This window comes from Petaurus breviceps, unplaced genomic scaffold, assembly GCF_028583685.1.
Source record: "Petaurus breviceps papuanus isolate PSGF00001 unplaced genomic scaffold, PetGlider_PUasm1.0 185, whole genome shotgun sequence".
Lineage (NCBI taxonomy): Eukaryota > Metazoa > Chordata > Mammalia > Diprotodontia > Petauridae > Petaurus > Petaurus breviceps.
This window is the reverse complement of record NW_027185797.1, coordinates 37708630-37724302: the sequence shown is the minus strand read 5'-3', so window position 1 is coordinate 37724302 and position 15673 is coordinate 37708630. Positions and strand designations below refer to the sequence as shown.

General features: G+C 48.2%; 2 protein-coding genes across 2 annotated transcripts in view; both read left to right on the top strand.

Annotated features, from left to right (window-relative positions):
- Window positions 1-6135, top strand: part of CUNH19orf84 (chromosome unknown C19orf84 homolog) — a 58353-nt gene extending 52218 nt beyond the window's left edge. Inside the window, exons 22-24 of the mRNA XM_069088218.1 lie at window positions 3809-3900; window positions 4363-4485; window positions 5334-6135. Coding sequence (XP_068944319.1) covers window positions 3809-3900; window positions 4363-4485; window positions 5334-6135 — 1017 coding nt within the window. The remainder of the gene's footprint in view (window positions 1-3808; window positions 3901-4362; window positions 4486-5333) is intronic.
- A 1824-nt stretch (window positions 6136-7959) lies between these two features.
- LIM2 (lens intrinsic membrane protein 2) lies at window positions 7960-14622 on the top strand. Its single transcript, XM_069088871.1, has 4 exons — window positions 7960-8177; window positions 13278-13427; window positions 13911-14045; window positions 14174-14622. The coding sequence occupies exons 1-4, from the start codon at window positions 8003-8005 to the stop codon at window positions 14233-14235; spliced, it is 522 nt and encodes a 173-aa protein (XP_068944972.1). The 5' UTR covers window positions 7960-8002; the 3' UTR covers window positions 14236-14622.
- The last annotated feature ends 1051 nt before the right edge of the window (window positions 14623-15673 follow it).

Below are 15673 nucleotides of genomic sequence, written 5' to 3'. Positions count from 1 at the left end.
AATACTGTCCACTGGTGAAGGACAGTGCTGTTGTTGCAGGGGTCTGGGAACCTTTCTGTTGGTTCAGAAGCCCTGAAGAAGGATTTTCTTGTTGTATGTTTAAAGAAATCCTGGGAGAGGGTTTTGCTAATGTTTTCAGGGGTTCTAGGACTGTTCTACAGACAGAGGATGAATTAATGAAGGGACTGGCAATGTATCTTGTGGCCTTGCTAGGCCTTGCTAAGCCTTGTCTCCCCAGGAACTAAGATTGCTGAGAACTTGCCTCGTGTCAAGATGAAGAAAAGACCTCCATTTGGGTGTTAAGTGCTGTGCTTAAACTTGATGTAACTCTGGGGTAGATTCAATTGTGATCCAGGGGTGGGGAACTTTTGACCTTTTTGTGTTCTATGGTTGAACAAGTGAATGTACTTTACTTATGTTTGGAAACTAATCTCCATTTGAGAAGAGGGGCTTTGTGGTGGACTAAATGAAGGTACAGCCTAGGGGTGGAGTAGTATTTGAGAAGAGGGACTTTGTAATTGATTGAATGATTGGAAGGTCCTGGGGTGGGGTAGTACTTGGAGATTATTTAATCACCCTTAGTAAATGCTGTATTTTGAATGATGTCATGTTTTGATCTTCTCTGCTCTTGGTTTGTCACTGAATAAAATGGAGAGCCCCTATGCTGGTATTCTGAACCTTGGGAAGTTGCCTTTCCTTGGCATTACATTACACCCCCCCAGCAATATTAGGAGAACAATATTAAGAAAACAAAGGCCACATTAATAACAAAAACCACAAAATATCATATGATTATTTCAATAGACATAGAAAAAGCTTTTGACAAAATGCAATACCCATTTCTGCTAAAAACATTAGAAAACATGAGTATGCATGGAGCTTTCCTTAAAATGATAAATATTTAAAATCAAAAGCTAACATTATCTAAGATGAGGATAAGCTAGAAGCCTTTCCAGTAAAATCAGGACTAAGGCAAAGATGTTCAGTATCACCATTATTACTCAATATTGTACTAGAAATGCTGGTGACAACAATTAGATTTAAAACAAAGGAATAAGCTGAGGTAATAAGGAAACAAGGTTATCGCTATTTGCAAATACATGATGTTATACTTAGAGAGTCAATGTTTTAATGAACAGAGACTATAACTTCAGCAAAGCTGCAGAATATGAAATAAATCCGCATAAATCCATCAATATTTCTGTATGTTACCAGCAAAACCTAGCAGGCAGAGAAAATAACGGAAATTCCATTAAAAACAACACCAGCTTACATAAAATACTTGGGAGCCTACCATCAAGATACACACAGAAACTATACAAACACAATTTTAAAACACCAACTTACACAAAGATAGATCTAAATTAGAGAAATATTAATTGCCAAGAAAATAAAAATTATAATGCTTCTTAAATTAATTTTATCAGTGCCATATCAGCCAACCCACCAAAGGACTATTTTATGGAGCTAAAAAAAAATAATAAAGTTCATAAGTAAGAATAAAAAGTCAAGTAGGGGGTGGCCAGGTAGCACAGCAAGTAAGAGCGCCGGCCCCAGTTTCGGGATGACATGGGATGGAATCTGGGCTCTGATACTTAGCACCCACCCAGAAACACCTGGCCGTATAATCTTGAACAAGTTACTTAACCCCAATTGCTTAAAAAAAATCAAGCAGGATTGGAACTCAGCAATTCCCAACTAGAAATCCAACATTCTATCCATTGTATCACCCATTCTTCTCTAAACTGAACTCTTCTTAAGGGGAAAAAAGCACTGAGTCGGGGTCCCCTCTCCACCCACTCTGATGCTTGGGTGCTTTAAGGCTTTGACTTCCTAAAAGAATGGAGAAAATTGGCAAGTAGGTTGGGAAGACTTTAAGTGTTAAGCTACAAGACTGATGGTTGAGTCTGCTCAAAGACTCCTACTGAACTACAATCTGGAGGCCCAGAAAAGCTCCACAGTTTCATTCCCAGCAGGATATTGTTTAGAAGTGACCAGAAGTGACTCCAGGGTCAGTAAAGTACAGCTGAGGAGGAATCATGGAAGACCAGCAGAGAGCAATGCCCAGCCTAGATTGGATGTTTGGTAGAAACCACATAGCACTTGAAAGCAACAGGGATCGAAGGCCTTCCATGGATACAGGTCTGCCTAAGACAGATGAAGGGCAGCAAAACGATCTCACAAGAAGAAGTTGGCTGCCCCAGAACACTGGAGGCATGAGTTGTCCTTCCATTCTTGTGCCTGGGTCTCAAATGCTTCCTACATATGCATCTCTGAACCTCTATACTTATATCCCTTATCTTGATCCACTCTTCTCCACAGATGGTATATGGGTGTGTATGTGTGTGTGTCTATTTGTGGGACTGTGGACTCTAGGCTTCTAGGGGAAATGTTTTATTGTGACTAATTAAATCCTTTTGCTTTGAATTAATTGGATCCTCTGGCTGACTAGCAAGGTAAATGCATGGGTGGGGGCTCATGAGTTATGGCTTTTAGTAAATTAGGAATGAAAACTATCTTACACCTGGTGTAGCCTTGTCTGAGGAATCTACCTACAAACTGAGGGTGCCTCCCCAGGTGCCACAATAGTGAAGGGGAGATGAGAGATGGGAAGGGTAACTTGAGGTTGAAGGGTTTTGAAAGTGGATTTTGGGGAGAACATAACGGACTCCATTTTGTCCTGTATTTGCTTTGTTTCTTTTTCTTTCCCTGTGGTACTTCTTTGGCACCTAGTATCTCCTTCAACACCTCCCTTCCACCAGACTACACAAGAAAACTCAGAGGATTTCCCTAGTTCAAGGAAATCACCCCTTTATCTTTATCCCCCTGATAAAGTACCTCCTATCTGATAAGCAAGGCTCTTGCCAAATGCTAAGTGACTGACTGATAATTGTCCTATTTTCTTGGATCTAGTATAAAAGACTATGATAACAAGGTCACAATTTGAGCATCATTTTTGTTTGTTTTAATATATATCCTTTTTCTGCCTACATGCTCTACCTGCTGTTAACAGAACTGCTTTAGGAGAAACACTTCTCTTTTGCTACTCTCTCTGGGTCAGGTAGTTCAGGAGGAAAGACTATACACATACATAAATACATCTGGGTATAACATATATACACATATATGTCATCTGTGGAATGATGGTATAACACACTTGTCTATCACCTACATGTGTCACACTCTTGAGTGAATTAACTGTGATTGCCCTCTCAGTATCCCGTGCTGCTTAATTGGGTACTAGCTAGATAAGAACCCTGAGAATTCTTACTACAAAGGCAAAAGATAACTTTTTAAAGCTAGGACAGATATGAACACGTTGGCACTTCGTGTCCATGAAAGGGGCCAGTAGAAAGGAAGAGATGGGAGAGGAAAGCACAAGTGATGGAATAGACTGAAGGTAACTGGATGGATGATACAATCAGAGGGCTTTTGTTGTTGTTGTTGTTGGGCAAAGATAATGAAGGAGACATTTCATTTTCTGATACAGGAAAGGTTTTGAGGTGTGCAGAGCAGGAAAAATTAGGAAGTTTCATCTAGCTCCTAGGCTCTCTTCCTTCTGGTGTCTGGGTCAGGGAAGAGGAGGAAGTCGTGTAGAAGGGATTCTGGATACAGGAATCCAGAAACCCAGGCTCCTGGTGCAGGGAATCGAGGAGCGGAAGAATCAGGACACGGATATTTTTCCGGGAAGTGTGTTCTGTGCGGGGGGAAAGGGGATTCCTTCCCCACTCAGCCTTGACAGCTGTCATTGAACTGATCTTCTGTTTGGCATTTAGGCCATTTCTTGGCTACTCTCCTCAAATTCTAGAGTGTGTCCAGACTGGACTCCTTGCTGGGCTTTGGCCCCGAAATTCCATCTCCCTTCTTCTGCGACTTCACGTGGCCTGTCCCCTATGCCTGGTAGACTCTCCTTCCTCACCGCCACCTTTCAGAATCCCCAGCTCCCTTCACAGTTCAGATCACGGACCACTTCGTGCATTTGGCCTTTTCTAGTGGCACCCCCCCCCCCACCTCCATTACCTTGTATATGTTTTTAGGATGGCCAACAAGCTTTACTCAAACTCCCACTAGGAGCCAAGCGCTGTGCTAAATCCCACAGATCCACAGAACGGCAAAACCAGATTCCGCTGATAGTGCTGATACATGAACGTGTCTCCCCCAGAAAGGAAGCTTTCTTAGGGCGGGGTTGCAGATACGGCTTTGCCTGTCCATTCTCTTAAAAAGGGCACGTATGAACGTCTGTTGATTGATTGAACCCTGCGCCCCTCAGGGAGGCAGGCTGAGAATTTGGGAGGTGGGGGGGGGGGGCACCAAACCTTCCACAGGCCCCACCCCTGGCCCTACTTCGGGTCCTGCCCACAGCGTGCCCGCGGAGGGATTCCACTCCATCCCTTTGTTCAGTTCTGGGCTGGAGGTGGAGACCAGCTGGAGAAGAGACCTCTTTTCCCAGATGGATGAGTGGCGGGAGAGGACAGAGTCCGGAGGGTGAGCGAAGCCTCATAAAAACAAAGACTGGAGATGTACAGAGTCAGAGATCCCCAGAAACAGAGAGACAACGAGGGGTTCCGAGAGACAGGCTCGTAGCGGGTAGGGGTGTGGTATATAGTACTGAGACCTAGGGTGGGGTCCTGGGGCCTGGATTCCAGTTCCCTTCTGCCCTCGACTCCCTCAGGGACCTTAACTCAATCAGTAAATTAACACGCATTTGTTAAGCACCTACTGTGGGCTAAGGACAGAGCCAGGTGCTTGGGATTCTAATATGATGTATGTAACAGTGCCTGCTGCCAAGAGGCTGGCCAGGCCATTGTCTGTGGCCTTCAGTTTTCCCACTTGTAAAATAGAGGTGGGGAGAAGGGTGCAGGTTAAATTCAGTGCTGTCTAAGGACCCCTCCAGCTCTGACATTCCATGTTCTGTGTCTGAAGATTGTGGTTCTTCAGGTCCATTCAAAGGATCTGAAAGGTGAAAATGATTTTCATAATAATGCTAAGATGCCTTGATTTCTATATGGTAAATATTGATGGATGTAACCCACAGAAAGAAAAGCTCATGGGGGAGAGGGGAAGGAGGATCAGTAATTTTCAAGAATGAAAAAGGGGTTCTGAGACCAAAAAAATGGAGAACTGCTATTCCAAGAGCCCTCCCAGCTCTGACATCCCATGTCCTAAAGGCCCTCCCGGCTCTGACATTCCCTGTTCTAGGAACCTGATCTAGAGATAGGAGTCTCCAACAATGACAGGGTGAATGGGCCTAGCTGGAAGCACCCAGAAGGGGTTTGTAACTTGTTCCCTTCCTTTACGGTGATAGTCTGACCTCTGGTCATCTCTTATTGCAGGAGTGGCCCCTCTGAGCCCCAGAAGTCCCCAGGCTCCATCCCTGCCCCCCAGACCATGGCACTGAGCCAGGCAGGGTCCAGACCAGTGACGGCAGCAGGGTCTGTGCTGCCCCAGCTCCCTGAGGGTCTGGCTGCTCTCACCATCCCCATCCGACTGGATGCCCTCTCCTACCTTCTCCACAGTGCCCTGCTTGGGGCCTATAGCCTCAGGCCAGGTCCAGCCCTTTGTCCTTGTCACCCAGACCCTTGCTGTGCTCGACCACCAGCCTCGGATCAGCCAGCAGCCCAGGATCCACCCAGACCAAAGTGGACCAGAAATCGGAGCCAGAGGGAAGCTCTTTGGCCAGGGGAGGTGGGGTCCATGGGCAGCAGAGAGCTGGGAGCCCCTTTTGGCACCACCAAGCAGAACCAGAGGACACGCCCTTCACCCATTCGACCTCACATCAAGAACCAGCACCAAAGACTCCCTGCTTCTCTGCTAAAGCCCAACGAGGAGCGAAAAAGCAAGTACCACCAGCGGAAAGCTGTTGCTGCTTCCACCATGCCACCGCCAGAGGAATGGGAGAGAGAATACCAGCACTACAGGCCCCCTGCCCCTCCGCCACAGCCCGTGGAGGACTGTGAGGGCAGGTACCACCATCACAGGGCCCCAGCTGCTGAAGACTGGGAGAGTGAGTACCAGGAAGCCCAGAATTCCACCACACTAGGCCCCCAAGATGCCAACTTGGTCTCCTCTGAGAAGGTGCTCCAGGACCCTGGCAATAAGGAAATCCACCCAGATGCTCAGGTCCCCCAACCCTAAGGGGACACCTCCTGTCCAGTGCTTGAGGTGCCCCCCCCCAGCTTTGTAGGTGGGCTAGGAAGGCTGGAGTTGCTCTCCTCCAGAAACCCAGCTATAAAGCAGACCTGGGCATCCACAGTCCTAAAGCTGTTCCCATCTTCAATCACACTCCCAACCCACACAGCCACAACCCTATTCCCGCCTTCATTCCCATTTCCCATACCCACTCTCATCCCTGATTCTGACCCTGGATAAAGGTTTCCAGCCACCCCCCCTCCCCAAAGAATGGGTATCCATCCCCCATTTGGCCAGCTGGTCTGGGCATCTGGTGGTTCCTTCTTTGCCCTGTCTCTCCTCACAATTTATGCTTAATGGGGACCTGACTTTAAGCATGCTAATCCCTATTCTACTCCCCAGTAAAGGACCCAGGCATTTTAATCCTCATCACTGCCCCCATCAGGGATCCCTGCACCTTCATCCCTTAGAATTTGAACCTCTAAGAAACCAAGCATCCTGGCCTCCTAGTCCATTAATAAAACTGTTCTGATCAGTCCTTTCTGTGTCCTGGGTATCTGAGTCTTGGCAGAAGAGGCTTAACCAAGAAAGGAGAATATTCTGGAGCTGGGAGGGGCCAGGTAACTATGTGGGTCACAAATCAGCTGAGGGAGCTCAGAGGAAGGCAGGGGGAGGCCTGAGGAGTTGAGTGTGGGGGCCTACCCTTCCCCCCCAAATCAGTTGTCTCAGCAACTCCCATTTAGGGCCTGCTTTGCCTACTCAGCAACTCTAGGGGACTAGAAGCTACTGGTGCCTGGGCCTATTGTCCTGAGGGGTTAAGGGATTTGGGGGCACCCAGGGGAGGGCATTCAGGAAGGGCTGGGGCTGGGCTGGGACTCAGTCTGCACCAGGGGGACGTGATCATCGGAGGGTTCGGCACCATCTCTGCGACCAAGGTATGGAGCCAGGCATCAGCTCCTAAACTAGGAGACCTAAGAACCAAATCCAATTCCTATTGAGGGCCCAAGGATCCTGAATCCCCAGTATTCCCAGCTCCTGCTCCTTCAGGGACTCATATCCCCAATTCTACCACTACCACTATCTTGGGGCCCCAAGCATCTAGTCTGTCCAGCTCCCTTGGGGACTGCCAAGATAACCAATTCTCCTAACAATACAACCCTAGGCACTCAGGGGTCTGTAGCCCCCAACCCCAAACAACTAAAGGATGTAGGTATCCAACATGCTACCCCTTGGAGATCCAGGTGTCTTGCATCTTTGGTCCCCAGAGACACCAAGGTATCTAGTTCAATAGTTCATGCCCCCAGGGGACCTAGAACCCAGCCTATTCTCCCTCAGAAACCAGGCATCCTGATGCCCCAACCTCTGCCCCTCTAGGGACCCAAACTTACTGGTTCCACCACTCCACCCTTTCCAGGATTTAGACAATTAGACCTTGTGTAGCATGTGTTGTCTTCGTACCTTCTGGGACATTCAGATGGCTGACCCCATCTCCTCCCAACCCAGGACATGAAAGTTTGGTGGAACCGGGTGTCTCCCTGTCCCTTCCATTCTCACCTCCCTAAAGGACCTAGACATCCCACACCTCTGCCATTAAACTGCCAGACACAGAGTCCATGACCGGACTTTGGCCTCCATCAAAATCAGGTCCAAAAGGACGCTGGCATTCTTGGGTTATAAAACCCCCAGCTCCCACCTTCCCAACAAACACCAGAGACCCAGGCATGCAACCTCTGCCCTTTGGGTGATCAGGGCCCGTAGGTCCCCAGTACCCCCAGGACTGGGAGTCTAGCCCCAAAGACAAGCGCCTGATCTCTGTGGCTGGCTCACCTCTCTTCCTCCTCTTCCCCTCGAACTCCCCCTCCCCCAGGTCACCATGTACAGCTTCATGGGCGGGGGCCTCTTCTGTGCCTGGGTGGGGAACATCCTCCTGGTGGTTGCCACGGCTACAGACCATTGGATGCAGTACCGGCTGTCCGGGGCCTTTGCCCACCAGGGCCTGTGGCGATACTGCCTCAGCAACAAATGCTACCTGCAGACCGAGAGTATCGGTAAGAGGGCTAGGGCTGGTGAGGTGGGGGCCCCGGGCAACAGGCTGCTGGGACACCAGGCTCTTGGTTGGAACTGGATAGAGCCAGCCAGTCAGGCACCAGAGAAGACCAGAGCAGGTAGACAGGTACAGAGTCTGGGGAGATTCAGACATGTGCAGATTGTCTGTCAGAGCTGGGTGGCTCTAGGAAAATCAAGAGCAAGGAGGAATGTTGGAACAGAATGTCAAAGCTGGGAATCCCCTTAAAAGAGAAAATGTCAGGAATGAGGGTAACCTTAGAACAGGGAGTGAAACCTAGAACTAAGAGGAGCCTCAGAGATGATCAGTCCAGTTTTTCCACCTGAAGCAATGGTTTGGCAAAAAGAACAGGAGCCTGGAGCTGATAAAGCCAAGTCCCAGCTCACTGCTGTGCAGCCTCAGAAAAGTATTTCAGTCCTCTGGGCCTCAGTTTTCTTCTCTGTAAAACTGCTCCCAGCCCCTACCACCTGGTGAGGCCAAAGATCTGCCAACCCTGCTTGTCACTACTAATTCCTGTGCCTTGGGCAGCCCCGCTCCCTGGCTGCCAGCCAGCCCTCCTCAGGCTCAGGTCTGACTGCGCTGCTCTCTTGTCCCTGCAGCTGCTGTGGGTCCCCATTGTCTGTGAAAGGTAGAGCCAACTTCCCCACTCACCTCTTAAAGCCCTCTGCAGCCAGGGGCCAGCCCGCCTTTCCCACTGCACACACTTGCCACTCTGGCCAGACTGCAGGGCTAGCTGCCTCCACCCGGGACACCCAAGTCCTCCTCTCTGCAGACTGGCACAGGCTGCCCCCAGCGCCTTCAGAGCACAACCTCTTCTTGTGGGGGCTCCTTATGGAGCCTTCTCCCCCAGAACCTTAGGGTCTAGCAGTGCAGCAGCAGAAAGAGCGCCTAGCGTGGAGTCAGGGAGATCTGAGCTCAAACACTAGCCATGTGACCCTGGGCAAGTCACTTAACTTTGGTCTGCCTCAGTTTCCTCATCTATAAAATGGAGATGAGAATAGTAACCTACAGTGTAATGCCGGGCACATGGCGGGTGCTTAACAAATTCTTGTTTCTCTTCTCTTCCCTTCTTTCCTTCCTTCCTAGCATTAAGGGAAATGGGAAAGGCTTCTTTAAAAAGGTGAGCTCTTCCTTCCTTTCTTCATTCTCTTTCTCCCTCTCTTCCCCTTTCTTTCCCTTCCTCCCTCCCTCCTTTCCTCCTTCCTTCCTTCCTTCCTTCCTTCCTTCCTTCCTTCCTTCCTTCCTTCCTTCCTTCCTTCCTTCCTTCCTTCCTTCCTTGTCTTTCTCCCTCCCTTTCCCTTTCTTTCCCTCCTTTCTTTCCTTTTTTCCTTCCTTCCTTCCTTTCTTGTTTTATTCTTTCTTCCCAACAAATTAAACCCATCCTCAAGTTTTCCTGAAACAATTGGCACATCTCTCTGCCTATATATCTACCACCATCACAATCTATTTTGTAGTGTGCTTATCCATGTACAGTAAATTACTGAGTGATCCTGGAATTGATTGAGAGAGCCAGGATGAAGAAATAAAGAATGAGAAACAGATATAGGAAGATTGAGAGCCAAGGAGAAATAGAAACAGGAATAGAATGGTAACAAAAAAGAGACAGAGATAGCAACAGAAACTAGAACATTAAAGTAGAGATAGGGAAACAAAGAGGTAAACAAATATATAGGAGGGAGGCAGAATGGGGAGACAGAGAGATAGACAGATGCTCAGGGAAACAGAGACAGAAAGATGAGGAGGGAGCAAGAGAGGTTGTAGACATAAATAGATTAAGTAATGGGAAAAACACACAGAGACACAGAGAAAGAGAGACAGAGAGACACAGGGAAACACAGAGACAGAGAGAAGAAAGGGGGAAAGAGAGGAGGAGAGGGAGAAAGGGGGGAGAGAAGAAAAAGGAGGAGGAGGAGAAGAAGAAAAAAAGGAGGAGAAGAAGAACGGAGGTGGAGGAGGAAAGGAAGGAGAGAGGTGGGATAGTGAGGAAGGAAAAGAAGGAGAGAAAAGAGAGAAAAAGATAGAGACAGATAGAGAAGGGGAGGGCAGGAAAAAAACCCTAGGGAAACTCAGATGGAGGCAGAGAAAAGATAGAAAAATGAACAGAGAGAAAGAGAGAATTAGAAACAGAAATGGTCACAGGACAGGAAAGCAATAAATGCAGGGGACACTGAGGGTACTTTTAGAGGGACCAGGTCAGGGTGAGTGACATTAAGCTCCTACTCTGTGCTGGGTACTGTGCTAAATGCAGGGGTTACAAAGAAAGGTTGACAATCAGTCCCTGCTCTTGAGCTCACCAAATCTCATGAGGCTCATGCCAACAATAAGGTGCCAACAGGTACCAACAGGTAAATTGGAGGTGATCTCAGAGAGGAAGCACTAGCATTAGCATTAAGGGAGATGGGAAAGGCTTCTTACAGAAGATGGGGTGTCAGCTGGGACTTGAAGGGAAGCAGGAAGCTGTGATGAAGAGGGACTAGGACATGATGGTGCAGCCTAGAAATAACTTTAGGACGCCATTCTTTACTTCTCAAAGAAACCTTAGACCCCCTGGGACAACCCAAAGGGACAAGAACTAGTCTCCATTCTCCTCTACTTCCACCACCATTTGCCTCTTGGTGTCTCAGTTCCCCTACCTGCAAAACACGGGATTTGCTCTAAAATTTTTATCTCCAAGGTCCCTCCCCACTCTGAGGTTCCAGGATTCTATACCGTCAGCTCTAATATCAGACCTGAGGCTTAATTGTTCACCTGAACGTCTCACCTGAGGCGCTGCCGTTTCTCCTGTTTCTCCATATGGAGAAGACACATGACAAGTTTCTGCCCAACTTCATGGGATTTTTGTGGGGATGCAAGGAGGTAACATCTGCACAAGGGGAATAGAATGAGCTAATTAACACATGTGAAAAGGGCTACATAAATGTTGGCTATTTTCATTCTCATTACTACCAAGGGAATCATAGTTTGCTGTTAATGTGATGTTGGATACGTTTGGCATTTTATTAGCAACATCACATTTCTATACATTTCCTAACAGCCCTGTGAGGGAGTTAGTACAAATATGAGACAGCTGGGAGTAACAGTAGTCAGACTCAGTCAGGAAGACCTGAGTTCAAATCCTGCTTTACACTCTTGTGTAACAATTGCTTTCATTGGTCTCAGTCTCAGTTCATTCATCTATAAGATGGAAATAATGGCACCAACCTCCCAGGACTTCTGTGAGCATCAAATGAGATATAAAGTGCTTTGCAAGCTTTAAGTGCTATATAAAATTAGCTGTCATTATTGCCACTTTACAGAAGAAACAGAAGTTTGGGGAGGGGAGGGGACCCCTCAGGATCACAGAATCTCAGAACTAGAAGAGACTTCTGGGGCTATCTCTTTCAACCAACATATGAAAAAGAATCTCTCCCTAGAACACACCCAGAGGGAGTCCTCTAGCTTCTTCTTGAATACCTCCAGGGGTCAGGGGACTCACTACCTCCCAAGGCAGCCAATTTCACTTTGGGACAGCTTTTATTGTCAGCAAGTTTCCCCTGACCAATAAAAACAAAAACAAAAAACAACCAGGATCCTTCTCAAACAAACGTCTTCTATCTTCCACTGATGGAATTGACTTCTTGAACTCAAGTGTCAGACTTTACATTTATCTCTCATTCATTTCATCTAAGGAGATTCAGCTGCATTAGTCTACCTGGTCAATATATTTTTGGATACTGTCTCTGTCATGCTGTGTGTTGGTCATCCCTTCACTGAAAACTGAACACCCACACCATCCAGTTAGTGTCAAAGCCAGGAATGAGAATAGGGATTAAAAATCATTTGAGACCTTGGCTTCTTAGAGACTATGAAAGGGGATAAAAAAATCTGACCAATCCTGCCAAGCTAGGGAAGCCTAAGCCCAGCAGTAACCTTGATGAGTGTTGAGAGGTTCATCACCAAAAAGGCTGGCCAGAGGGGACCAAGTTCTCAGGGTAAACCTCTGATCCTGGAGGATTAGGGAGGGTTTCCCCACAGGCTGTGCCTATGCTGAGTTTGGAAGGAAGAGAAGAATTCCAGGGAGCACAGATAAAGAAGGGGAGGGGATGACCTATGGGTTTGCAATGATCTGGAGGAAGCTGAGAAAGCACTCCCCACTCAATCGAGCTAGAAATGTGGGAGGGGTATTGGGGGAAAAAAAAGCAGAAAAGGGCAGCCCTTCCAGTTGGCTCTGTAAAGAAGAAGCTGCACCTGGGTTCCTATCATGCCTCCATGATACACCAGTTTGTGACCCTAGACAAATCATGTAGCCTCTCTGTAAAACTTGGGGCTTTGTGGAAGGAACACAGAATCTAGAGTCAAAAAGACTTGGGTTTGAACTCCAGATCTGCCATTTAATGATGTGAGACCTCAAGCAATCCATGTAACCTCTCTTGGCCTCAGGCCTGAAGGCCTGAGATCCATTCTTATGCCTATTGCTGCTGAGAAAATAAAATGGCATTGTGTACGGAGAGCATTTTGTGAACCTTTATACTCCATAGGATTTTAACTTTTAATTGTGTTTATTAAACACTGGGTGGGGTAGTCAGTGTTTTATGCTGTAAGTAATAGGGAACCACTGGAGGATTATGAGCAGGGGAGGGAAGATCAGGAAGATTACTTTGACAAATATGTGGAGAAAGAAGACAGAGGCCCTGTCAAGTCCTCCAGAGGCTGAGGGCTGAGAAAAAGCCCCTGGATTTAGTAATGAGAAGGTCATTGGTAACCATGAAAAAGGCAGTGTTAGGAGACTGATGGGAATGGAAGTTGATTACTGGTGATAGAGTGAGTTGAGATTTATATTTGAGGTAGAGAATGGAGGGTGGGGAGATCATGCTAGGGGAAGGAGAAAGAATATTAGGGCTAGAGAGGTCACAAATGGGCAGTGGTAGTAAGGAGCCAATGACTTAATGGCCCAATAGGTTATGTTGGGGAGTGGGGAATAGGAAGATAGAGTTGTGGGAGTGGGGGAATAGAGTGTCTGGATACTCCACCCCAGAAAGATCCCAGCATGCTATGGCTGGAGGCCAAGAATGGAAGGAGTGAGCAGTTGTTAACCTTTCAATAGCATATTGGAATGCAACCCGGGCCTTCATGATCCTGGCTGCCCTCTGCTGCTTCGCGGGTATCGTCATTGGGATCCTGGCCTTTGCCCAGCTGCCCACCTTCCACCGCCTCACACGTCCCTTCTCAGCAGGCATCATGTTCTTTATTTCCAGTAAGTGACCAACCTCTTCCCTCCTCCCTCTCCCACTTGGCCTTTTCCTGGACCCACTCAAATCAGTGGGAATCCTAAGAACAACAATGACCCTATATAAGTCCTTATTCACGTGCCATCCCTATCCTCAAAGGGGATGCCATCTCTGAATCTAGAATCAAAGATTCTAGCCCCATCTCCTCATCCTTTACCACAAACCCATCACCAATCCAGTTGCCATCCCTATTCTTAGTCATGTTCTCTATCACCATCTCCAATTCCATGGACATAGAGGTAGTGACCCCCAGTCCATGCCCTCATCCTTTGCCCCCATCTCCATCCCCATCTTCACCTCCTACCCCATCCTTATGCCCAACTGCATCCCCAAATCCACCCCAGTTCCTATGGCCACATTTACCCTCATTCTCCTTACCTACCCCAATTTCTATCCTAACACTTCCCATTTGCACCCCATCCTTGCCCGGACCTTCCTTTATGTCCCAGCTCTCTTCGTCCTTCTTGCCATGGCCATCTACACTGGAGTCACTGTCAGCTTCCTGGGCCGGCGCTTTGGTGACTGGCGTTTCTCCTGGTCCTACATTCTGGGTTGGGTGTCTCTGCTCATGACCTTCTTTGCAGGTAATGGTGGACCAGGCTGAGAGGGCAGCTATCAGTCAGGGTTTGTGGGAGAGGCTGTGGTGAATTGGTGGGGCTGAGGAGGGTCTGGATCCTTGGCCTGGCTTCCCTCAGACTCTCTGTCTTTGTAGGAATATTTTACATGTGTGCCTACCGAATGCATGAATGTCGCCGCCTGTCTGGGCCTCGCTGAGTCCTGGAATCCTCCATGGAGCCCTGGATACTCCCTGTCCCTGACCCCAACAATACACCCCCCACCCTCCCATTCACACTGGGATCTGGTATCAATGAAGGCTGAAGGAACAGGAAGTCTGGGTCCCTGAGGGGGTGGGGGTAGGGTAGTCCTGATGCTTGAGTCTCTGAGGGGGGTAGAGCTGGGTCTAGCAGAGTCAGGATACCTGGATCTAGGGGAGGGGTGAGAGATGGGGCTCAGACATCTGAGCCCCCCAGGGCCAGCCACAGGAGCTGGATATCTGGGCTCCCAAAGAATTTTGGGACAGGAGTCTGAATGTCTGGGAGCTAGATTGAGGCAGGGGGGAGGGAAGAATGGAAAGGATTGTTCTGACCTCTAATAAAGCTACTGTGAAGTCCACTTGTGGTCTCTGAGTCAATATTTATACCAGTGATTATTGGGGTCCTTGAGTGAGGAAGGCTGAGAAGATGAAGATGGCCCAATTCCTAAGGGAGCTAGTGGCTGGGAGTCAGGAAACCTGCATGCCTGATGGGGCAGAGGCGGGGTTCAGGATGCCTGGGCCTCTGGGAGAGGAGCTATCTGTACCTCTGAATGGGGATGGAGGGAACTGAGGGACTGAAATGCCCCGGTCACTGACAAGGTGGGGGCTGGGGAACAGAGTTCCGTGGCAGTTGAGGGAGGTGTCTGGGGAGGAGCGGGGTCCTGACCGTCATCCAGGTGGTGCTGAACCAGGCTATCCAAGATGTATCTCCAAATATTCCCCGTCATGCCAGGGCTCCTTTTCCTCAAGAGTATGGCCCTCCTGGCCATAACATTATTTGTCCCGTCCTGGGCTCTTTTCTACCACCATGACTATGAGTCCTTGGTGATTGCCAACCCGTGGACTGTATGTGTGAGAAAACAGTGTACATTCATCAAGAACATCGGTAAGGCCCCCAGATCCCCATCTTCACCTCTGTGTTCTCAGCTTCCTTCTTTTGCTGCCTCTGAACCTGTCCCCTTCAATTTATAACTCTGTCTCCTTCCCTCCCCTCATATGTGAGTGGTCTCTAGTCTTGGTATCTAACTGGTGATATGTCTTCCAACTTCCAACATCTCACCTATGATGTGTGAATTCCAACCTGCAACAGGTGGCATGGGATAGATGCTAATCCCTGCCCTTCTAAACTGACCCTTTGTCTTTCATATCTGCTTACTGATTGTTTGATACTTGTTCAATAGCTTCTTGCCAATAATGATCCCCAAATGACCCTCTGACTCCCCCCCTTAGTGCCCACCTCCTCAGGACCTGACCCTTCTGGAATCTCAGCCACCAACTCCACCTCATGGCCAGTTGCTTGCCCAGAGAGATGGCCAGGTGGGCTGAGGAGGATTGGCTAGGGGTTAGAAGATGAGATGAAGGTTAATTGCACTAGGAAAAACTAATTGGTGAGGTTGG